This window comes from Terrapene carolina, unplaced genomic scaffold (assembly GCF_002925995.2).
Source record: "Terrapene carolina triunguis isolate 2854851 unplaced genomic scaffold, T_m_triunguis-2.0 Scaffold62, whole genome shotgun sequence".
Lineage (NCBI taxonomy): Eukaryota > Metazoa > Chordata > Testudines > Emydidae > Terrapene > Terrapene triunguis.
In genome coordinates this window covers 60,376,174-60,402,309 of record NW_020664413.1, presented here as the reverse complement: position 1 = coordinate 60,402,309, position 26,136 = coordinate 60,376,174, and the positions used below count along the sequence as shown (strand labels likewise).

The following is a 26,136-nucleotide window of genomic DNA, read 5'->3' as shown; positions in this document are numbered from 1 at the left end:
TTGCAGTTCATTTCACATAATCCCGGCTCTTCCCCCCCCCCCCTTGATAAAATGCAGAAATAAAGCAGTAGGGTGGGGAGGAGTATTTGGTCTTTGAAATGGAAGTATCCTTCCCAGTTAGGACAAAAAGTTCCAAGGGGTAACAGTATCTTATTGTGGGTGCAGATGTACAGAACAATACGATGGAATGGGATAGAGAGAAAGTTCTTGAAAATGAAACACCATGATTCATGAATAATAATAATACCCATTTCTCATCTATGCTTGTTTTCAAAAATTGCTGGATGTGGTTCTGATTGTTCTTTTAGTGTTATGTGTTTTTTACATGACAGCTAAACATGGGAGGAATTACCATTGGAATGGCTAATGATACAATGGGTTCTGTTGTACATGTTAATCTACTTTTGACTCTCTTTTTAGGGCCCCACCCAACTCCCATTAAAGTTTGAGATGACTCCAGCTCAAAAGGAGCTGGACTGGGCCTTCAATATTTCATTAATTTTCTTTGTCAGTTGCATCCGACTTATCAGAATCACCGTATATCTGCACACAAACACATGTAAACATTCCTAGACAGGAAAAGGCCATTGGAGGGAGTAGTTTGATGATCATTGTAGTTAGACACGTAAAAGATCTATTAGAATAAATCATTAACTTCATCCCACTGCAATGGCAGGATAATGTCCTCAATAGAGCACTATCTAATATCAAACAGGTACTGTACATGATCTTCACCAACAGGGGAAGTGGTAAGGATCTGTATGGCTATGAATATCACTGTGATTTGGAAAGCTAGGATAGAAGTCCTTAAAGTTTATCGTAATGTGCTCGATAAAGTAGGGGTTGGCTCTCAATAGAAGTTGACAGTGGGATCACTCTCAACTCTGCCATCCCCAAGAGTTGGCAATGGAAATTCCAAGAGAGGGTTTCAGATTCAAATAACGATTAAAAACGCACCTAAAAGAGAGGAATAAAACCATTTAAGCAAGGGCAGAAAGAAAACACATCTAAACTGCGTGCTTTGTTTTTCAGGTATCAAAGCAAGCCAAAGAGTTCCTGGAGTATGTGTACGAGGAGCCGTTGATTGACATCCAGCAGGAAAATCCCATGTTGTACAGACATGTTGAGCCGCTGGCGACTGTAGTCCGTCTGAGACAGCAGCTGAGATCTCTCCGAGCCTATTTGTTCAGCTGCAGAGCAGCAGTGGCAGAAGACCTGCGCAGGAGGTAAGAACCACGGACAACATGCAGCACAAGATTCCTGTTGTCCTGCCTCTTTCTTGTCTGCACATGTTCAGCCCTCACTACCTCCTCTTGGTTCCCATGATCCAATTCAGAAGCCATTACCCATTGTGAAAGCCAGCAGCACTGTAGTTGTCACCAGAGGCTTTTTTATACAACAAGATTGTCTGCTGCCATAGGAAGGCCTGTTTCAGTGATTCATGTGGGCTGACTGTGGAGCTTGGGTACCTAAAGTCATTCCTCCCATAGGAGCATGCTGTTTCTCCTCTGTGGTGCGTCTAAGGCTGAAAATACATAATTATCTCAGGCCATCATTGCGATAATGGAAAGTGTGTGATTTGGGTAATGTCGGTTCCTCCTTTCCTGCTGATTTTTCCTCAAAATAAAATGGGCAGATTGCAATCCACAAGTTTATTTACCAAAGGCACAATTCATTTTAAAACATGCCGCATTTAGCTGCTGCTGATCTTCTCCAAACAGCTCTGAAAGACAAATAGCCTCTTCAACTCCAACAGCAGATCAACTGTAGAAAGGCCAACTTTGTTTTTACCCTGGATCTCCTAAAGAAAGGGGCTGGAGGCCTGTTTTTTCTTTTTTCTTTTCTGTGAGGTGAATGAATCCAGACAAATGCAACTGGCTTGTTGGAACATGCATCTCTTATGCATCTGTATTTCTCAGGTCTGCTAGTAAAACAAATCTGTCACTTTCAGTTAGAAACATTGCCGTTTTGAAATGTTCAACTGCCAAAGGGAGGAAAAGTAAATGGAGGGCCTGTCCCACTCCCTGTATTGTGGATATATGTTTTTGAGGATGTGGAGGGTTGGTATAATTTGCTGTGGGGGTTTGCACTCACTTCTTTGTCCCAGGAATGGAAGCGAGGTGATGATTGCTATTCATTAGAGAACCTATATGTCACTGGCTTGAATAATTACATCAAGTACAGCAAAGCAAAAGTGGCAAAGTTCTAGAGAGCAACAGGTGAGTTCCTATAGTAAACATATTGTGGGTAAATATTTGTGTGTATGTGTTGTGGAATTGAGCAGCAACACACAGGCTCGCTTCTTCAACTTTCGGGGAGCCCATCTGCAGTATTTTTAAAATTAAACCTATTTTCTCTGGCTCTAGTGCACAGTATTATCACTTCGGCTGTCCTGCTGTACAGTTGTAATATTGCTCCTATTTTCTCTCCTTCAATTACAATAAAACTAAAAGGAGAGCCGCGTTACAGAGGCTGGAGAAAAGTGGCTGAAAAGAAATTACGGCTTTTGATTAATGCTGAATGCTCTGATTAAAACAGCGAGGAGGAGGTAGGGAAGACTGAAGAGAGTCAGTGAAGAGAGTGAAAGAAAACAGATCAAAGGAGAAGTGAACAAAGAAAAGCAATGGGGCCAGAGGAAATGGGACGAAGGGGAAAGCAAGGAGGCTGGAGGAGGTACTTTGAGCTGGAGCTGATGGAAAGAGATGAGAGGAAAGGGTCCAAAGGGACTGAAGAGGCATTCAAGGGACTAGGACAAAGAGAGAATTTGAGAAAATAAGAATTGAGGGGAACTACCAAGAGGCCAAAAGGGGAAGACTGAAGAAACAGAGGCAGCTCAGGAGATGGGGTAGGAAGGACAGACAGTATAGAATTCGTCAGGAAATGTAGAAAAGGTGCGAGGCTTTGGAAGAAAAGGGATGACAAAAAAAATACCATAAAACTCTTATACCAGTAAGTAATCAAAACGAGTAAAATGTGAAGTAAGGTGCAGCTCTGTGGGAAGACAGAAAGGAAAGGACAAAGCAGGCTAGTAGGTAGGATATGTCTGCCATCTATTGTATGGAGGTTTCCTGGCGACACACTGTCAAGCAGCAGCTGAAGGTACATTCCCTACAGCAGAAGGAAAAGCCCTGACTAGCGTACGGTGCTAATAAATGAGAGGGAGGGGGAAAGGGCGGGAGGGGGACACACTCCCTTTCCTGACCCACAGACCTCCAGACTCCCAATGATTAAAAACAGAGAACTTTGATGGGTGTTTTATGACAGTTCTTGGGTGCCCTGTTTTCCGTATGCTCCCGATGACATAAGCCTGAGTTAAGCTTGGTCTTCTAGCGCTGCCTGAAATTCCCATTCCTCTCTCCCCATGACCTATATATAATACACAGCTGAGAGAGGAGCACCGTGGCCGGGGGCTGGGCTTGTGGCTAGAGCTTTATGCACAGTCCTTGTCTCTTGCTCCTTGTTATAGGGAAGAGTGTCTAGTTTGGTAGGAACTTGTGGGATGCTCCAAAAGCCATAGAGCGACCATTTCAAAGGCACAAAGGGCAGGTAAGTGCCCAACTCCCATTGAAAGTCAATGGGAGTTGGCTGCCTGACTCCCACTTGTGGACATCTCCAGCAGAGTGATTTTGGCACCAGTTTGGTCCCTGGTGGCCTTCCCTAAGGGGCTGGACCGATCTGGAGAGGAAAACAAGACTGAAGCAGCATCACCTGGCCGGAATCGTGCTCCAGGACCTTTATTCTGAATAAGTCGCGTCCCAATAGGCAGACCCTATAGCTCAGCATAACAGCCGGACAGAGAAAATGAGCTCTATTCACAAAGAAAATATGTGATTTAAATTACCCATCAGCTCATCACATGGGCAAGTTACAAGGAAAGGGGAGTTTAAACAACTCTGTGAGCTGGTGCTACTAAATATAGTGCTGTTTCCTAGTCAGAAATTAAAGGGCTGGGGAAGAGAATCCAGAATCCAGTTATCTGTCCTGTTCCAAAGGCATTCTTTTTCAGCTTGATCTTCACCTTAGTACATGGCTGGCTATTAATCACTGGCAAGTGAACACAGCATCTTGAAGACCTGTCAGAACCATATAAACAAACTGAAACAAACTGTTAATATTGCTGTCTAGAGAGAACTAAAAACAGACTGATTAATCGTATTGGCACCTTGCTGCTTGTGGGACACTGATAGCCTTCCTTATTAGGGAAAGAGCAGATTGCTCTGGGGTGTTATCATCATCCTCATCCTCATTTTTTAAATCTATTCCTTCCTCTTGAATCCAGATCTCAAACCCAAAATGGCAATTAATTTCGAAGTTCTCTATGTCCTCCATGAAGACTAAAATGTTTACAGTGCTTACAAGTCACTGTTTCTGAAGAATTCCAGATGGCTATAAACCAGTTTAGCTCAGGACCTAGTTGACTTAAATGTGGAAATGTTATTTATAATGCCTGGTATACATAGGTACTTTGGGAACTTTGTAAAACTTGGCGTTCCTCAGAAAACTCAGGCCTGAGCCGCACTGTGAACTCGAAGGCGAGTGACTAAAAAAACGAAGACATAGCTAGAGATCTCGGAAGCTAGTGGCTCAAGGTGCAGGGCACTGGCAGCCCTTATTGTCCTTAAGAATCCTATTTCACTTGATGGACTCCGGCAACAATGGTGGCTGTTTGGGTGGTAGTTCGAAGCAGTCTTTAAAGGCAGAAGGGAAGATAAAACAATAAAGGAAAACAAGTTTGGCTAGACCCACTAGGCCAGATCCTCAACTGGTGTAAATCAGCATTGCTCCATTGAGTCACACCAGCTGAGGATCTGACCCGTTGTCTCTATTTCATAAGGGATATTGCTATCACCACTTAGCTGTGGCTGTCGCCTCCATATGACAAAATCGAATTGGCCTTCCCTGTTTTTAACTGAACAGGTTTACCTATTTGGGGTTGTATTAGATGCATGCGCACGGTCAGTTCCTGGGGGAGGAACAAACGTAAGACTTAAATGAAGTGCTTGTGTAGAACTGATGCAAGCTGCAGTTGTATAGCTCTCCCAACAGTCTTCTGCTTGCCGTGTTACCAGAGAACACAAACATGCAAAGTGGAAACAGTATATCTGGTGCCTAGGGGATCGGAGAGGAGAGAAGCTCTTGTCCATTAAACAGGTGATGCAATGTATGTGAACGTGTAAATTGAAGGAAGCATCCTTCTTGTTTTTGTGTATTTCTCCTTTAAGTGTGGAGGAGTCTCCTTGTCTCTCATAGATATAAGAAGGGCTCGTAATTTTAACCACTATGGTCTCTCTTCCTACTATTCTGGCTTAATGGAAGGCTTCTTGGTGAAGGAATTATCACCGAGTTTGTTTTTCTTTTAACCGTCTCTGGCTCTGCAACAGGTCCGCCTATCCTTTAGCATTTATCTCAGTGATTTCCATCTGTAAACACATGCTCCTTCTGCATGGAGGTGGAAGACTAAGCAGAATTCTGCATCTAATTACTTGTCCCCTCCACAGGATTACGGTTTTCTATTAATTGCAGGACAGAGTTTTATATTCATTTAACCTGGCACTGGTTGCTTTACTTAGAGCACATTACAGAGAGATGGAATTAAAGCTTGCTGTTGCAGTCAGGTTAAGAGCACATTTCCAGTGCCACAAATATGTTCCCTTAGCTAATACTGTCAGCTCTCCGCAGAACAAGAGCCCAAACCCACTGAAGTTGAAAGAAGAATTCTGTCATTTCCTACAATGAGGCCTTAGAAATAAATATCTCTTTTTGCCTCAGAACTAGATTATTTTCAAAATATTCGCATTAAGCATTTCAAGTTGTTGCTAAGAAACTTGCACAAATGTTTCAGAGAGTAACAGAAGCTTTTCGTTCACATAGCATCTCTGAGTCCAGACATGATGTCTAATGCAATCTGTCACCCTTTGTCAAATAGATTAGTAATATTAGGCGTCTAAAATGATTTAGCCTTGTTTCTTCTGTTTAAGATAGATTGCTTTAGAAATACTGCACTTAGATTCCAAATTGTGTTTTCATTAGCTGGGAGCACTACTTGAAATACTGGCTCTGCCCACATTCACCCTAATTTGATCACTTCAGAGTCTGCTTGCAGCAAACTCCAAGTACTCCAAATTGCACCTGAAAGAACAGAGAGTACCTCATTGCTTTTCATTTCATTTTAAGGTGTCTGGGAGATCTAAGCAGATAAAAGGTGGAGCTATTTAATTCCATGTAGAAACTGTCTGTCCTGAACTATTTCTCCGCATTCTGTTCTAAAAATCAATAATGCTTTGTTCCTTCTTTTGATTTATAGGAGTTCTTAAGTTTCATAGCGTTCTCATGATCTTACTTACCTTGGAGAGAAGAATTTGGGAACTTCTGCACTTAAGTAAAAAAGTTATGTCCTCAAGCAGGATTTCCGGTAAACACCAAGAATATCATTTTCATTTGTCCAGTCTTGCATGTGTGTTGATGGGGAACCTGTCTACTAATTTCAAAACAAGTATGAACTGCATGTCTTCTTTTCCTCCCAAAGCATCTTTGCGGACACGAGGAAGACAGTGTCATTCCTGTCCATGGCTTGTTCCTTGTCTATTCATTCCTGTCCATGGCTTGTTCCTTGTCCATTCATTCCTGTCCATGGCTTGTTCCTCCATTAAGACCAACCTGGCCATATCCCTGGGTACGATGTCCCGCCATCTAATCAGTGGTCAGCCTCTAGGTCAGACTGGTCTTTGTTGTGCTTGCAATATTCTCTCTGGCCTTCGGTCATCCGTTTGTCCCCCCATCGTACTCTTTTCCACTGCAGCCAGTCCTGAGCCTTGATTTCACATCGTCTTTTCTTTCTTACTTCATTTGTCTTTAAATCATTCCATTTTATACCTTCCATCTTTCGCGTAACGCGTTTTCCTTCTTCTGCTTTCCCAGCAGTTTTGGCTTGTTTACGCTTTTTCCTGTGATGTTCTTGTTTCATGGCTTGTCCAGTTTTTCCTTGTTTGCTTACGCCTTCCAGTAACTTCCTCTGCTGTGTTTTGTATTGCTTCCTTGACTATTTCCCATCTGGTCAGTAGTGAGGTTTATTCATCATTAAGGCTACGATTTAGTCATGGGTATTTTTAGTGTAAGTCACGGACAGGTCACGGGCAATAAAAAAAAATTCACGGCCCATGACCTGTCCATAACTTATACCATAAATACCCCTGACTAAATCTTAGAGGAGGTGCATTGCTGGGGAGGAGCCAGGGGATGCTGTTGGGGGTGCCCGGGGCCAGCGGCACCAGCTGCCGGGGGCTGCCGAGGAGCAGTTGCTCTGGCCACCCCCAGGGTCGCCTCCCTACCGCAGCTCCGGCCACCCCGGGACCACTGCCGGGGGCCGCCCAGCAGCGGCTGCTCGTGCGGTCCCCGGGGCCAGCCACATCTGCGACTGCTCGGCAGTCCCTGGGGCCAGCTGCCTGGGACCGCCTGAGCAGCGGTTGGTGCGGCTGGCTGCAGGGCCGCTCTAGCAGTGGCCGGAGTGGTTGTCTCCAGGGATTGCCTGAGCAGGTCCTGGGGTCAGCTACACTGGCCGCTGCAGAAGTCGCGGAGGTCGCGGAAAGTCATGGAATCTGTGACTTCTGGGACCTCCGTGACAGACATGGAGCCCTATTCATCCTCACAAAATAATGACCTGAAACGTCCTCCAAGCATCACCTTGTATGCCTCCCTCACAGACCTATTAACTTATCAAGATCAAATTTGACTCTGGTTGCACCCATCTTTTAGTTAATCTTCATCTTTCCCATTAGTAGTTCATGATCACTGCCACACTCCACACACGGCACTTCTATAGACGCCAGTGTCCAATAGTGACTCTCTGTGTCGGGGGAGGGATAGCTCAGTGGTTTGAGCATTGGCCTGCTAAACCCAGGGTTGTGAGTTCAATCCTTGAGGGGGCCACTTAGGGATCTGGGGCAAAATTAGTACATGGTCCTGCTAGTGAAGGTAGGGGGCTGGACTTGATGACCTTTCAAGGTCCCTTCCAGTTGTTTGAGATAGGTATATCTCCATATATATTCTATGCCTTTCACTGATGATAATGTGGTCAGTCTAATTTTTGATTTGAACATCTGGTGAGTTCCCTGTAACCTTGTGCACGTCTTTGTGAGGAACTGAGTCCTGCCAATAATCAGATTGTGCATCGCACTGCAAGTTCGTAACCTTCTCCTATTATCATTTGTTGTCCCGAAGCTGTGTGGTCCAGCATTATTCATTTGCTTACCCTGTCTGCTACCAACCTTTCCATTTGTATCTCCCATTATCAGAATCCTATCGCGATCAGGAATCTCATCTACAATGCTATCCATCTGCTGATATAGTCCATCCCTCTCTTCCTCTTCTGCTGCTTCTGTTGGGACGTACTGCAGATCAGAGTTATGTATGGTTTATTGTAGGCAGTGGTAAATGTTGCTATGACAATCTGCTCAGACACTGGTTTCCAGCTGTTCATTGAAGTAACTCTTCTCTTGTCCACTATTACAGCAATCTCATCCCTATGCTTCATTTGCCCACTTGTCTTTCTGGAGTAAAGGAAATTCTAGTTTCCAACGGTCTCTAGCCAGTGTGTCTCCTGTATGGTAGCAAAGGAAACTTGTAATTTCCTGAACTCCTCCACTACTAGTTCAGTCTGGACTAGAGCAAATAGATTTCCAACATTCCAACTTGCAATAGGTGTAATATGGTTAGCCATTATCTGAAATCATTGACAGTTTCCATTTGCTAGGCCTGATGGGCCTGGTCAAAATCCATATAAATCAGTTTGTTTGCCGAACTGTTTCTATAACAAGTGAGTTTCAGATGTAATGGATTGATAGGCCAATCCACATCTTACACCGACATATTTTGAAATACATCTAACCATCCTTACCTAGGAAAGATATCCAGGGATTGGTGGTTTCTAAAAGATAATTAGACAACATACTTGTAGGTGGTATGCGCGAAGCTACTTACATGCACCAGTATGGACAACCTCTAGAATTCAATAACCATGAATCAGTCCCCTCCAAATCATGAGATTGGCTTAAAAATCATGAGATTTAAATAATAAATGTGGGACTTAATTTGCCTTTTGCTTTCTAAGTCTTCAAGATTCACATTGACCAGCTTTTCTCACAGACTTTCATTTAAGTCGAGCTTCTCCCTTAATAACACGACTGCGGGAGGTGGGGCTTTCAGAAGAACACCACATAGCTAAAGATTCACAATAGAATCACAAGAGTTGTCAACAGGGAAAAACATGACACTTTCCTTAATCTGTACCTTAATTTTATTGACAAATTGCACTCCAGATGAATTGTGACATAAAATCTAGCAAAAAGACCCCCGTGCGTCTACTTGGAAGCCTAATACAGTCCTTTACCCTGCATGCATATTTGGGATGAGTGGAAATTAACTTAAACTCTCCTGTAATTGTTCAGGTTAAATGAGACTACTGAAAAATGTGACACAGTATGATTGAGAATAGAATAAGATCTACCTTGCATCATGTTAAAACTTTTATTTCCCCCTGCCCGCTATTATTCTCACATTTTAAGGATTTTCAAGCATCTATTAGGAAAAATAGGATCTAGGAATCACACTTTTTCCTCTTAATCCTCCTCTCTGCTTCCTCTCCCACTCCTCATCACAAAGATCTGGAAATGGTTTAAGCCCCGTAAGGTCAAAACATTCTAAACCTGGTCAAACAAGACACTGCTGGCTGGCACATGAAATAGTGATGCCAATCTGGTTTTTCTGCCTTCTTAGCGGGCTTTTTTTGGTACAAAAGGGCTTGATTGTGCCCATCTGCCACCTAACTTGATTTCTTTTGATTGCAGTGTGAAAAGAAGAGTTTGCTCTGCTTATCACATTTGTACTTCAGCTAGAGTGTCAGGTTGGGGGAGATTAATTTGCTGTTGCTTTAGCAGAGCTGTCAGGGTGTTTAACCCAGTCGAGAAAAATTACTGGAGCTGTTGGTAAACAGACTTTAAATGCAGAGCGATTACTTACTGCTAACAAAGCACCCTGGCTACAAACACAGCAACTTTGCCTAAATGCAAAAAGCAAAAACTTATCAGTGATTCTATTTCCAGAAGGACATTACAAGATAACCTTTTGTTTGTGCAGATACTTACCGGATAAGATCACACCAAGGGCAGGGATGAAATGTCTTGCATGACTGTTGCTCTGCAGATTACATAGTGCTGTAAAAAAAAAACCATCACCAATTGGGAAACTTAGAAGACTGCACAGAATGCTAAAGTCTTCCCTTGGGTTGGAGCTAACGTCTCCTCAGGTTCGCTTTCCTTGCACTGGCTGCTTTTGTTTCGAGCACATTATGGTAAAACACTGTGAAGACTTTGAAACCAGCAGGACTGGTGGCAAATCTAAAATGTTAGCATTGAACTTACGTTGTACGCCGCAAACTTAACCGGGACTGACGATCCGGTTACAACACAGCCGTCCTCTGGTGCAGTTAAAAACACAGTTCTGTCTTGCAGTGTAGACGAGACTGAGCGGTGTCTCCAAATTATCTAAAAGCATAGGACAAGCTTTTAGTGTGCTGCTGCACTCAGATACCACTTGCCTTTCAGGTGTCCCAGTGTCAGATCCCGAGGCAGCAGGAGATCAGGTCTTTGCTGCGGTGAGCCCCAGGACATGCCGGTGTGGAATTTGCCATCTGTCTCCCCATCGCTATTCTGGTCTCTCCACTTTTGAAAGCTGACTGAGAAGGACACGGTCGATTTGAATTTTTTTTTAATTGATGCATTTTTAAAAATTCCTGTAGAGCACCCTTTAAAGCGGAATGACCTGAATATTTTGATATTCCTTTCACCATAACTTTATAAGCGTTTTTACCACTCCCATTTTTGATGTTTATAAAGAAGCTTTACATCAAGGGAGAAAATAAGAGCCCTCAACTTGCAAAGATCCAAGCCCATGCTTCAGTCTTTGCAGGACTGAGACGTAAGTGACTCCACACAGGAGCAATGAAACAGACTATACCCAAAGCCCTGTTACATACCCAAAGCAAACATCTGTCACTAACTTTTTATTAATGCAAAGTTGCAATAAAATGTTTACATGCTCTGTTGTACATTACTTATTACTTGTTCAGGATCAGGTAAATATTCAAAGAACCTAGCTAAAGATTCTGGCTTGCTGGCTGCGGAGCCCTTCTCTTCCGAGTACTCTAAAAAGGGCGACCACATTTCGAAATATCTGTCCTCTTTTTGGCACTTCTCTTGTGTGTGTGTGTGTGTGTGTATGTGTACTTGGTGTGAAAGCTTTTTCATTACAAGGGCAGTCCATACTTTACTATATCGCAATTCCACAGGAGGAGGAGCCCCATTTTCCCAATAATGTACACTACAAAGTCTAGCTGCTAACACTCAAAAAGGAATTAATTTGTTGTTCAGTTTAAAATGTACATAAGAACATAAGAACGGCCCTACTGGGTCAGACGAAAGGTCCATCTAGCCCAGTATCCTGTCTTCCGACAGTGGCCAATGCCAGGTGCCCCAGAAGGAATGAACAGAACAGGTAATCATCAAGTGATCCATCCCCTGTCGCCCATTCCCAGCTTCTCGCAAACAGAGACTCGGGACACCATCCCTGCCCATCCTGGCTAATAGCTAATGCAGATCCTTTTCACTAATGTTTTTCAGGTATAGCCATCTCAGCCGTTATGGGTTGTCTCTATACAAGGTGCTCAGTTTTGAGGGAGAAGTGTGATTTTTCAAGTTGATGGTGGACTTCTTAAGATTGAGTCTTTTATTTCAAAAATGTTAGTTTATGAACATGATCCGTGTTGACCCTATATTTTATTCTTCTCCATTCACCCTTCCCCCACCCTTCTATTTGTATTAAAACCTCATCCGTTTGTTTTCAATGCTTGCGTTTTAATAAGGATGGTGTTGGTTTTGCCTTGATTGAATTGTGGAGCCCCCTAGCACCTGAGGAAGGAGGGAGTGACACGTCAGACAAGACCGTTTAATAAACTAAAGCATTTTGGAAAGTTGTTTCACAATCCAAATTTAAACAATATGCTGAATGGACGTAGTGCAGCCCCACTGTTGGAGCTCCCTTGCGCTGTCGTGTGTTTGAAACCGCCCCCAGTTCAGCTCTGACACGGTCACAGCACATTTGTTTAAAACTGCCCAGTGCACGGACTGTGCCGCCCACTTTTAAACCCTTTCATAGGCTGCAGCCTCCCAGATGGAGTGCCCTCAACCCTTCTTGGCTTCGGTGGGATTTGAGGGTGTCCCACGCTCCGCACAGGACGTTCTCGGCCCCTCAAAGGCTCAGGTTCTACCATTTTCTAATGCGGTCAGCGGTGCTGCTGCAGATGCAGGCTTTAGCTGCTCAGCTGTTCATCTCCATCCTGATTCAACAAGAATACATTTTTATCATCAATAGAGAGATCGGACAAATATGAAACCAGACCACCTTTGCTTTTCCAGGGCCCAGTTTCTATGGTAATGGAAATAAAGTGCTCCTCTCACTTGAGCGCCTCTTCACTTGCTCATGGCATTGTATTGTTTGTTTGTGTGTGTGTGTGTGTGTGTGTGTGTGTGTGTCTTAGTCTTACCTAAGAGCTGGAAGGCATTGCCAGCTTCTTTCTCTCAAGATGGAATTGGGAGGAAGGGGTGGTATTTCGCTTTCTCTCCAGCACTGGCCACTGGCACATAACAGTAAGCACATTAATTTTGGAGTGTGAGTTGCAAACTAATACATGATCCAAAAAAGGAGATGGGAACAGGAAAGGAATGTCTGTCACCTTGGCCTCGATTGGCTGAGGTCACCTTAAATAATGACATACATTTCTACCTCGATATAACGCTGTCCTCGGGAGCCAAAAAATCTTACCGCGTTATAGGTGAAACCGCATTATATCGAACTTGCTTTGATCCACCGGAGTGCGCAGCTCCTCCCCGCCCCCCGGAGCGCTGCTTTACTGTGCTATATCCGAATTTGTGTTATATCGGGTCGCGTTCTATCGGGGTAGAGGTGCACTGGTAAGTGGAGTCAGTCCTCATTTTGGTTTTTATTACATGTCTGTTATCACATGTGAGAGAGTGTTTATAGGAAATAAAATATTGCCCGTACTTCAGTGATCTTATGAATACTCATTGATATCAGTCATTGACAACTACTGTCTAATAGGAGTTTCAGACTTTACTTTCAATAACCTGAAAAATACAACCTTTCACTAGCTAATTATTTTCCTTAGCAGAAGCAATGCTGTAAAGACTTTGACACACAATACAGTTCCTGCCAATGTTATTACTGTGTTGACTGACTGCCTGCGTGATCAGAAGAATAGGGTCGGGTGTGTTAATAAAATAAATTCTAGTTAGACTGAAATGTTGTTAGCTGGTTCAAAATGCTGACGTCTTAGGCCTGACTTCTTTGTGATCAGTTTTAAAATCTACTGTGGACAAGTCCAAAGTGCAGTGTTATCTTTGGATTTAGTTTTTGGAAAACTTTTTTGTGGCTGGCCCTTAACCTGTAGCCGAGGGACATACAGGGATTACTTAGCCCACAACTGAAATGTGTTTATCTCTGGTAAGCTGAACACACCCGTCTGTGCAACAGTTTAGGACAGGAAGTGAAGAATACCCTATCCATATGAAACTGCAGATAGGAATTAGGTAGATAGAATGTAATTCCTTCAGCTGAAATATAGCTAGGACATATCCCTATTTGAGAAGAGTGCCGTGGAATCTTTAATAGCCACAAATGGTCAAAACCTTGGTTTTACAACTTGTCCAAAACATTGAGGCTAAACGTTTCAAAACCGCCCAGGGAATTTGGATACCCCAATTTCCATTAATTTTAATCCAAACCTCTCCTAAGCAGCTTGGAAAATCTCAGCCTAAAATAACTGTTTATGAGAACCAATAGAGCAAAATTAAATGAGGAGCTTTTATTATTTTTTGGATTCACTGATGTTTTGATTTCCAGTTTTTTGGCTTGATTTTGTCCAGAAATTGCAGTTGGTACAAAATATTGTCAACCAACTGCTGTTTTGTCCAGGTCTATATTTGTCCCTGTTTCTAAAATCTCTTCAGTGGCTTCCAGTGTAATTTCGAATGAATTTTATGTTGTTATTAAAGTTCTTATCAGCCCCTGAATACTTTTCACATGTGTTTTCTTTGGGTTTCTAATTGCTGTTTTGGTTCATTTCATTCCTTTGTCACACCCCAATCTGTTGTAGAACCTTGCATTGTACATTTATTAATGGACCCCACCAAGAATTCTTTCTGCTTCATCATCATTAGCGCTCTGCCCTGCAGCTGCAGGTCCATGGACGTATTTTTGGTTTTGTATGTGCTTTGCAATTTGTGCTGAAAGCAACACACTTTTGCAAAATAGTTGCGTTCATTGCAAGATTGACTCAGTATATCCCTTGCGCAGGACACCTTTGCATTCTGTTATGCTTGCCTTCATGCTGATTGCAAACCACTCTGATGTGCCGTTTGTTTCCCTTTGCAGTCTATCTTGGTATGTATTTTTAATTAGATGCATTTCAGTTCTCTCCCTGCTTCTTACCATTTCCATGTGAGAAGCACAGCTTTCACTAGCCCTGCAAATAGCCGCAGATCTTTGCAAAGTTGAGTCTGTTTCTTACAATAAGTAATTCAGTCGCTAATTAGTCCATTTATTGTCTGCTCAGACTCACAAGACTTAACTTCATGACACAGGTCTGTAACAGAAGGGTCCATGGTCCAACCTGACATCTTGTTCCTTGTAAGGAAAATTTGCCTTTCCTAAATAACGTTCTGGAGTAGTTCACAGTATTCTTAACATTTTTGAATGACTTTGTCTAGCAGCTGGTTTTTCCTTCATGCTCCCACTAAATCACTGGAGCTCTCTAGTGCTCCTGGACCTCCCATGTGGAACGGAGGGTTTCACCCTCTCTGATTTCCCGCAATACCTCCTGCTTTAAAAGTGCGGCAGTCAACTCCACCAGTTCTCTGTGCCCCGTTGCCTTCCAGACTGCAAGATTTAGGTAGCTCAGTTGATCCGTTCTTGCCAAAGGTGGTTTTCTTCTAACGCCATGTAGTAAGGTGTGATCCACAGGCGTACAAGAGCTTGGTCTTTATTTCCCAGCCCCAGTCACTCGACAGGGGGCAGGAATATGAAGGGTTATTTCCCTGTCAAATGATTTCAATCTTTTCCACTGACCGCAGTGGCCACTGTTTGCAACTCCTTGATCCTACTCAGACAATACCAGTCTTCACTCTTTCCCAAACACCGGAGGGGAAACACTGCATGAAACCCACAAAAGTCTGTTGTAAAGTAGAGATGGACTTGAACCAAAACTCCATATCTGCCCACCCCATCCATTGATGAAGTGTGAATTTGGATCCCAGTTTCACCCGGCGCACTCCAGGACTTCCACTGCTGCATAACAGTGTCCATACAGGACATTACTGCATATTCACATCCTGGCTTGCCATGGAGTAGCTCGTTGTATAGACAAGCCCCATGCCGGCTGTAATGTAACTAAATTGCAAAATGGGGAAACAAAATAGACATAAAGACACAGGTGAATGGATTAACTGTTTAATAATACCTGCTGTTACATAGCACTTTTCATCCATAGATCTCAAAGCACATTATAAAGGTCAGTATGGTGATCCATATTTTATCGCTGGGGAAACTGAGGCGTTTGAGAGGTGAAGTGACTTGCCCAAGGTCACCGAGCAGGCCAGTGGCAGAGCCAAGAATAGACCCCAGGTCTCCTGAGTCCCAGTCCAGGTTGATAGACTCTAGGCAACACTGCCTCCCTGACTGCTTACTGACAGATGCCCTGCCCAGATCTGGCCTGGTAATCCAGTGGTAGTGCTGTGCCCTGTATCAGAGAGAAAGACCCACCTTATAGATTGCCCATTCCTTGTCTCTGACTTCTCGGAGAAGGCCAAGTAAGAGACCAGGACCAGAAATCATACCAGGTCCCTAGGAAGGTAGTGCAGAGCCATACCACTAGTTCAGAGCTCAGGTCTGATTCATAAAAATGTAGCTTCACAAATTTACTACTTGTGATTTTCAGTTTTAATTTTTAGCATGGGACATTTGAAGTGTGTATTTGGTCTGATTTGAAAATAAGGCCTTGTCTACATTAGAAAGTTTTACCGCTCTACCCAGTATAATTTCAATAGTACAACTCCTTCTAGGTTGAATGCAATTATATTGGTTATGCTGGTGTTAGCTACTCCCGTAAGGGAAGAATAATTACTATAACAAGCATAAATCACCTTTATACCAGTATAACTGTGTCCACACTGGGGGTTTTACTGTTTAAAAAAAAATCACACTCCTAACCAACGTAGTTATACCAGTACGACTTTTTAGTGCAGACCAGGTCTTTATTACCAAAGCCTCAGAAACATTGAATGATTTCTTTTTTATTAGTCAACTCATTGTTTGAAAGGCTTTTTCTGCCCACAGTATGAGGTTTCTTTCTACTTCTGTAACTATCATTGCACGTGCTTCCCTGACACCTGCAGAAAAACTACAGGGACTCCCACTGTATTAATTCTTTCCCTGGGAGAAGGTGAGGATGGCAAATAAAAGAATACTGTGAAAGCAGCTGATGCTTGGGAGAGTAACATAACTCCAACCCCTAACTACCACTGTATCAAACATCACTACTGTGTAGAGTCCTTGGAGGAGAATGTACAATTCCCCAATGATGGCTGAAGAATTTGGAGATCTTCCTGGTTTGGGAATTTTCCAGAGAAGAGTCTGTCTCTCAGAAGCCTTATGTCCACTCATATCTATTTCCCTCTTTTCAGAATCTTCCCCAGAGAGTACCTCCTTCAGCAGATCCACCTGTATTCCCTTGCAGACCTACAGCAGGTAAGTTTCTTCCGTTGATTGTACATTTCTTCTGTTTGCCAGGTAATTTCCCTTCCTGTGTGGATTACAAGAATGACACGCTTTCCCCAGCTATTAATTGTGGTGGAGTTAGCAACACATCCCAATCTCTCAGAGGTTTGTCGTTTGGCATAAAAATCTTGGCATACAGGGATGTTTTAGCCCCAAAACAAAGGTTTATGCCACATGTGTGCATCCTGGAACCAGGAACAAGTCTCTGCAATCCTTATACGAGGAAAACTCCCTCTTCCTGAGTCAAGACAACAGGGTTTGGACCACACAAAATAAGGGCTGGTCTACACTGGAAACTTATATCGGCACAGCTACATCTCTCCGGGGTGTGAAAAATCCACACTCCTGAAAGACATAGCTACGCCGACCTAACCCCCGGAGTGGGCAACGCTAGGAATTCTTCCATCCGTCAATTACCTCCCCTTGGGGAAGTGGATTAACGACAGCGCGACAGGAAACTCCTCCCGTGGCTGTAGTGAGCGTCTACGCTGAAGTGCTACAAAAACACAGCTGCCTGTGCCCCTGTAGCAGTTTAAACATAGACGTGGCCTAAGTTAGTCCCCATGGCGCGTGTGGCTGTGTAACCAAAAGGAAGTGTGTACGCATCATTGACGAGATGGAGGGGAAACCTAGGTGGAGTAGCTATGGGGCAGATGCCATGTTGGCCTGGCCTACACTGGAAAATTGAGGTGTGTTAACAGGTTAGCAAAAGTATTAATGAGTGTGGTGTTAAACTCCCTGGGGAGCTCCAGTCAAAGCATGGTTAGCTTGTCCCGGTCATCCCCCAAGGGTCTCTGTCTACACTCATTGCTGAGTAGTGTTAATTGAAGCTGAAGGGGGAGCCTGAGTGCCAACTTGGACTGGGACAAAAGAAATCTGATGAGGTTCAACAAGAACAAGTGCAGAGTCCTGCACTTAGGACAGAAGAATCCCATGCACTGCTACAGGCTGGGGACCGACTGGCTAAGCAGCAGTTCTGCAGAAAAGGACCTGGGGATTACAGTGAATGAGAAGCTGGATATGAGTCAGCAGTGTGCCCTTGTTGCCAAGAAAGCTAACCGCATATAATGGCCTACATTAGTAGGAGCATTGCCAGCAGATCGAGGGAAGTGATTATTCCCCTCTATTCGGCACTGGTGAGGCCACATCTGGAGTATTGCATCCAGTTTTGGGGCCCCACTACAGAAAGGATGTGGACAAATTGGAGAGAGTCCAGCGGAGGGCCGCGAAAATGATCAAGGGGCTGGGGCACATGACTTATGAGGAGAGGCTGAGGGAACTGGGCTTGTTTAGTCTGCAGAAGAGAAGAATGAGGGGGGATTTGATATCAACCTTCAACTACCTGAAGGGCGGTTCCAAAGAGGATGGAGCTCGGCTGTTCTCAGTGGTGGCAGATGACAGAACAAGGAGCAATGGTCTCAAGTTGCAGTGGGGGAGGTCTAGGTTGGATATTAGGAAACACTATTTCACTAGGAGGGTGGTGAAGCACTGGAATGGGTTACCTAGGGAGATGGTGGAATCTCCATCCTTAGAGGTTTTTAAGGCCCGGCTTGACAAAGCCCCCGTAGTGTAGTTAAGGCCTTGTTAGCACATGCCACCAAACACCTTCTAAGAGAACACCTTTTCCTTAGCTCCACCAACTAGTGGATTATTCGCATCCTGAGGCAGGAGGACGCTGCCTTATGGCTTATCCCTTATGAATTTTTTATCCTGTCTAACACACCTTTATACAGGGTCGCTGCATCCACACTAGGCGTTGTGCTGGTATAACCGCAGCAGCACAAAATCACACCCCTAACTGATATAGTTATACCAGTACAAATGCTATCTATAGGGAACAGATTAGGCATTTCCGAAAATTCTACCCAGGAGCCGCTTTCAAAATCTGGATTCAGGGGTGGATTTTGAGCATCACTTAAAGTGCCGGGGTGTTTTGAATTGGGGGTTTTCCTATGAGCCCATTTCTCATTTTCACTTTGCATTTCTTGCGTTTTTGTCTTCAGCGTGGTCACCATAATGTTTCGACTGGGTTTTGGTATTTCACTCCATTGTGTTCACTTTGCCCTAGAAGGAAAGGGGAAATTGCTTTAAAATGTAGGAGTAACCCCTCGGGGAGTTTAACTCCTTAGTGTGACTAGTAATGTTTACATAGATTTGAGGCAGGAATTGCCTCTTTGTTCTGTGTTTGTGTAGCACCTAACACAATGGAGAGTTGGTCAGTGCCTGGGGCTCCTGGGTGTGATACAAAAAATGTGTACCTTCTGAGATACAACAAATTAATAACAATGATGAAATTAACCAGACACATGACTTAAAATCAGGCCATCTTGGGTTACTGTAGCCGTCGATAATCAACCAGATGTGTCCCAATAATATACTTCTTTGCTTCAGTCTATGCTGAACAAGCTGAATGGATAGCCTGCTATGCAGCACCCGTATTTCAGCATGGGACAGATGGAATGACAAGAATTAGCTTGGCAATAAGAATTGAGGGGAGTTGGGAGACTCCAAGTTTTGTGTGGCAGCAAATACACAGAGACCCAAAGCTGAGGCAACAAGTAGTTTGTGGGCTGGTGCAGTTGTGGGCTGGGAATAATTCCACATTTTTTAAAAAGCCAGTCATCTGAGGGATAAAACTGCTTTCGTGGCTTTTCAGGCTTTGCTGCTGTCTCTTCTTTCATAACCAAACCATGAAATAACAAGCTGCTTAAATCAGAAGTGGCAGTCTCCCTGGTGGGCCAGTCTATTAGCCCCCAGTGCCTTGTAAGCTGCTTAATCAGTTCCTAACATTGGCAGTAGAGATTTAGAAGCAATCAGCAGCTTAGCAAAGGCCCTGTGGGAGTGGGGATGGGCAGGAGTCACAATGCATCCATTTATTTAGCAGTTCCTTCCAACATACTTCTTTGTGTTTATTTGTATTTGCAATCCTCCTACCCCCCCCGGCTCCCCAAATTTATCATAGTTAGAGGCAGTATAATTCAATTACTGTTTCTGCTGGGGTGGGTTAAATTGGATTTAGCTTTTAATCTAGCTGTATCCTTGTTACCGGCCTGGAGAGTCTTTTCCTCATTTCAGAGTCTCTATGTTTGAAATCAAGTTGCCCATTTCTGTCAGAGTGAAACCATGATGGGGAGGAGAGAGAGAGAATGGAGCTAATAGGGGAGCATTAGTGCCTTAAAGACACTGACTAGCCCCCATATCGTACTTTGCCATTGTTGCTCTCACCTGCCTACTGGTTGTTGGCTGCCAGTGTGTGTTTTTTTTTTAATTCCCGAATATTTCCCCTATTTTTGATTCCTCCCCTGCTCATTTCCTTATATCCTGGGGTTGCTTTAACACTCTGCCCTGCTGTCATGTAGAATGTATGTGTTGGGGGAATTAACCAAAAGGTTTATTAAAGATTAATAGAAAGATAAGGCCTGGTGAGTGAATTAGAAAAGCAGGGAGTGGTAATCTGCAGAAATGGTGCCCTCTCCCCCAGTGACACCAAGTCTGATGTATTTATCCTGCAAAGGGCTCTTTAAAATGCCCAGAAAACAAGAAACCTCTCTCCGCTGGGCAGCTGTGTTTTTATAAATGTGCTATCTGGAGGGGCTGTTGTTTGCACGCTGAATTTGAGGGTGCAAGAAGAGAGCTGAATGAAAATTCATTTTTGCCTGAGATGAAGATGGCGATGCACAATATTATTTAGAGGGAAATCTAATTTAAGACTCACGCCTGGTGCAGTGGGGGGGTCCCGGTGTCTGACTAGTGCTCCTAGGTGCTCCCACAGTACAAATAACAAACAGGAATCTAGATAGTAAGATTCCAGGATTGCTGCTCTGTCTGTGTGTCTCCATGTGAAGCCATGAGAGCAGCTGCAACATGGCTGAGAGCTCTTTTTGTTCAGAATATCTATCACGGGGTTCAATCACCCCTGGGATGTGTGGTCTGTACCGTCCATTTTTAAGTTCTCTGCCATTTTGACTTAACCAATGTACCCCCATGCTGTGTACAGCTGCAGTAAGGCGTGTCTCTCTGCCCCGCCAAGAGTCCTGGAGCATTGTGATATCAAAGGTGACTCAACATATCCCCACCCTTACTGTACAGTTAATTTGTACGGAACGGTTTCATTGGTTGTATGAGGGAGACTGCACAGAGAGTGTGAATTACTTGGCCCAACTGCCACTCTGTGTGTCCATCCGCCACCCACACAAATCAACACAGATCTTCCAGCACAACCGCCTCACACACACAAATCTACACAACCACCACATGATAACCCTGAACACACACGGTTCCTCCCCACATCACACGCGCCTCATTCACCACCTGCAAAGATCAACACCCATGTCCCAGCACAACCCCCTCAACACAGATCAACGCAGCCAGCGTGCACAGTAACCCCAAACACCACTCGGACGCCCAGAATGTCTGTTGAGTCAGTGTGAAATGATGGAAGCAGCTGCTTGAGAGCTCTTTTTGTTTAAACTATCACCAGGTTTCATCATCCTCTCTGTTACTGACCAGCTTTTAAGTTCTCAGCCATTTTGGGCTTTTTTGACACATGTGGCTTTACAAATTACACCCGGGGACAGCCTAGGCTTCTGCTACTAGTAATTAGCTAATGGTCTGGGGGCTTTTACTGCTGTGATCCATAAGGATGGGGTGCTGGGCTAGTGGGGGAGGGCTTAGCCCAGGAAGGAAAACAGCCAAGTAATATGTCATTAGTTCGGGAAAGCTGCCAAGCTCCTAATGGGATAGTGCTATGCTAGCACTTTGCTGATTCACAGACCCAGCTAATGCAGATGTGAGCACCCTGGCCGGCCTGCCCTTTAACCAAAGAGAAAACAGGTGATGTTCTTTATTCACAGAAGGATTTTTTTTTTTTAAATCAAGTTCTCACAGCAAAACTAGTGCCCCCGTTGACTACACCCAAGCTTACAGCTAGCTTAGCCCAGCTCCAGGAGCTTGGGCAGCATGTATTCTTAGCCTCTCCCCAAGCCTGATCTCTTCTTCATTGTTCGCACAGGCATTCACAGGCAAGATAACTAATTAAGAGCATTCAGATTTAACAAGCAGAAAAACAAAGTGTGACAGCTCACCTATTCTGCCCCATTGGCTATGGTTGTGTTCCGCGCCAGCCATCACTCTTCATAAGCCCCTGAGAGTAATCTGGTGTGAGTCAGGAATGAGGCCTCTATTAAAACATCACTAAATCTCTGTTAGCTACTTTATCCAGGGCTAGTCCAACCAATTAAAGACTTAGACAAGGGGACGTTCTGGTAGTAAGTGGCAAATATTGACCTAAAATGTTATGATGATGATTTTTAGCAGATGTAGTTCTTGTGACGGTTGATGCAGTTCTCACTACTTGGACATTTTGCTGGGTTCTAAATTAATTGCAACCATTCAGGAAAAAGACCAAAGGTGTCATTACAAACAGCTCAGTGAAAACATCTGCTCAATACTCTGGGGTGGCCCAGAAAGCAAACAAGATATCCGGTTAAATTAAAGAAAGCTGTATACAGTAAACAAACCACTAACTGACTAGTATTCAAAAGAAGTTTCCCCTATGGGTAGAATATCCTTTACGGGGGTTTCTTTCATCTTCCTCTGAAACATCTAGTACCAGCCGCTGTCCGAGACAGGATACTGGACTAGGTGGACAGTTGTTCGGATCTGGTACGGCAATTCCTATGCTTTTGTTGAAATGTTTTATAAATGTAATATTGCCTAATAACTAAAAATGTGAAAAAAAATGCTTCACTGAAGCCTGCATCTCACCTGAACTACGCTCCAGTGTCTTGTGATGACAGAGCTAGAAGCACTTTTGAGGAGCAATACAAATGCTTTCAGGGCCAGGTCACTTTTCTAACCATCTCAAATCTTTTGCCGAAAAGGCCAACTTTTCTATCCTGTCCATCTCTCTTCCTCATTGCAGTTCGGTTTCCAGGATCACAGAGAGCGGGGAACTGTAGTCATTTCTTCCTCGCGGTTCGTGATCATTCAGAATGTCTGACCCTTCTGTCCTAGTACAGTTATTGAGAAATGGCATGTGGTTGAGTTATAATGCAGCGCTTAGTGACTTTAAAACCCAGGCGTGGCAATCTCCTTTTCCACCCAAGATACAACAAACTCTAAAACACACATTTTCCCCATAAAATTTGCAATCCATATACCACAGACTTTTTCTGGCCTAGTTCTATTGGTCAGGGGGGTGAGGTGGTGTAATCCCGGATGACAGCAGTGCTGGCAAAAGCCCTTGGTAGAGGTGAGCTTTCGCTGGTATAGCGTATGGCTATGTGTTTAGGGCATTGCTTATGGCTTCCTCTGAGGCCCGCACAGTAGGACTAGTGGTAACTTTACAAGTGGCAGGCTACAAAAAACAGGGCTTCAAAAACAAACACACACAAAAACAAACACACACAAAAACAAAGCACGAACTCTCCTAACTTTCATAAAACAGTTTTTCTTTACGTGTGTGTGGCTTCCACAGAGTAAGCGGTGCTGGGGGTGCTGTCAAAATCCCCTCTGGCGTTGCCATTCGTGAGTGATGCAGCTGTCCCATAAACCCTTTAAACGCACCACATTATCATGTACTGTACCTGTTTATACAGCATGCGTGTGTATATACTGCACACATAAACAGGCACCTACGTAGAGGAGTGCATGACCATAAAAATTAAATGATCTGCCATCAGATCACCCTCCGAAACAGTCACCCTGCCTCTCACTAGTGATTAAGCCTCTCAGATATTTTCCTGTGCCTAGGGCTCCTTTCCTTGCCACAGTCACTCCACTTCAGTGTGGTTGGAAACTTTATACCTCAAAGATTGCCAGCTCTGAGACTTCCTTCAGCTGGGCCAGCACGAAACGCCGAGCAGAAGGCTCTCCCGAGCAGCTGATATTTTAGGCGAGTATTAATTTCCCAAATTGCTGGCAGCTCGTGTTACATTTAGTGGTAATGACAAGATTGGCCAGCTTTCTCCTTTTACCTCAATACTTGGGAACAAGGGAGTTGCTGTAATTCAGAGTGGCAACAGGACTGGTACACTGGGTCAGGCAGCAGAAGGCATCTTATGGTTAGAGAGAGAATTTTGGATAGTGAAGGAGGCTAAAGTCATTGTGGTAGATGGTGGCCTGGAAAATGAGCGGATCTAAGTTTAATTAGATATGTCATGATCTTGGCTATATATATTTTTTTAAATAACAAAAGGGCTTTTTTGTTCTGCTTGAAACCCAAATTTGCAACAGGGCTTCGAAACGACATTCAGCGCATTAAAAATTAGATCTGCAGTCGGACTCCCAAGCCATCGTGTGGGGAGAATGCAGTGGGACCTGCCTGCTGTAATGAACCTTTCCTTAAAACGAACAAAAAACAGTGTGACTGTATTTGCTTGTGCAAAGTGCTTTTGTTATCTTGTGGTTTTTGTCCTAATTTGCCACACAGAACCAAGGGCCCAATATGGCAAATTCGGAGTAACAGCTTGAAGGATTGGGCTCTGACTGCATTCCCATCCCTCAGATAACACATTGCCTGTCCAACCAAGCCATTGACTCAGGACCCTTTCTCAAAACTAAAATGCAAGTATCATTTCAGGGGTGTCCCCTTCAGTGAGATAATGAAACACAGTCATGGCAATTATATGTGCAAATTAAGTGCACAGCTGAGCATCTAATTGCATCCTAGCTTTAAAAAAAAAAAATCAGGTGCATCCTATGTATATATTTGTGTGTGTGCGCGTGTGTGTGTGTGTGCGCGCGCACACATTTTCAAGTTAAGGAAATTGTTCTCTGTTCTCTAACATGCAAATTCCCAGTACACTTTATGTCTTGTTTGATTAACGCAGCCTTTGACCTTAGTTTCAATACCTGCTTCTTAAAACCACCTATTATTCATCCCCACTACAAGATTAGGAGAACACCCGGCTGTGACAGAAATTACGTGTAGTGCTGCCATCTTGGAGCCCTGCACTAGGGTTGCCAGGTGTCTGGTTTTCGACGGGAACATCCAGTCGAAAAGGGATCCTGGTGGCTCCGGTTGATGCAGGGCTGGCAGGTTCCCTACCTGGCTCTGCATGGCTCCCAGAAGCAGCAACGTGTCCCTCTAGCTCTGAGGTGCAGGGACTGCTAGAGGGGCTCCACGTGCTGCCCCTGCCCCATGTGACGGCTCTGCAGTTCCAATTGGCTGGGAACCACAGCCAATGGGAGCTGCGGGCGCGGTGCCTGTGGGCAGAGACAGTGTGCACTGCGCAGAGCCACCTGGCCACCCCTACGCCTAGGAACCGAGGGATATGTTGCCACTTCTGGGAAGCCCCTGAGGTAAGCGCCGCCCGCACCCTGCACCCCCCCCCACACCCCAACCCCCTGCCCCAGCCTGGAGCCCCCTCCTGCACCCAAACCCCCTCCCAAAGCCTTCACCCTGCACCCCCTCTCACACCCCCGCCCCAGCCCTGAGCTCTCTCCTACACCCAAACTTCCTTCCAGAGCCTGCACCCCCACTGTACCCCAACCCCCTGTCCTAGCTCAGAACCCCCTCCTGCACCCTGAACTCCTCATTCCTGGCCCCACCCCAGAAGTCGCACCCCCAGCCCAGAGCCTGTACCCCCTCCAACACCCTGCCTTAGCCCAAAGCCCCTTCCCACACTCCAAACCCCTCAGCTCCAACCCCAGCCCAGAGCCTCCTTTTGCACCCCAAAGTGCTCACTATATTAGCTAACTATATTACGACACACTGGTTCCTGAGTCCACAGCTTGAAGACCTATGAGTGAAATCCTGACCCCACTGAAGTCAATGGGAGGTTTGCCACTAACTTCAACCACAGTTTTACCCTTTGTGTTTCAATACCCCCATTCCCACTCCTAAGAACTGCATAAAGAACCACTGTTTATAGTTAAGGCCGTCAGTCCACCCTTCCCTTGCCCAGGTCTTCTGACGTTTTTCAAAGAATACAGTGCAGATCACCTGCAACAGATGAAGCACAAAGAGAAGAGGCTGAAAATGCTTTCTGAAACACATTGCAACATCAGGGTTTTTCTTTTAAATCTTGTGTCTTGGCTGCCATGGAGGTGAAGAAAGAATGCTGGGATATGTACCTCTCTGCAGTGTCCTCACCGGCAGAATTTTTGTAGTAATGGAGTAATGGACAGATAAGAGTTAGTAGGCTAAGGCTCAATTTGGATTAGATGGTGTTGATTCTGGGGGAGTGAGGGAAACCTCCAGAGGAGTAATCAGAAATTGATTTAGAGGAT

The 26,136-nt window shown here is 44.4% G+C and overlaps 1 protein-coding gene across 1 annotated transcript in view; it reads left to right on the top strand.

Annotated features, from left to right (window-relative positions):
* Positions 1-26,136, top strand: part of PLEKHM3 (pleckstrin homology domain containing M3) — a 101,523-nt gene that overhangs the window by 42,202 nt on the left and 33,185 nt on the right. Inside the window, exons 4-5 of the mRNA XM_024200966.1 lie at positions 1,033-1,226; positions 16,809-16,872. Coding sequence (XP_024056734.1) covers positions 1,033-1,226; positions 16,809-16,872 — 258 coding nt within the window. The remainder of the gene's footprint in view (positions 1-1,032; positions 1,227-16,808; positions 16,873-26,136) is intronic.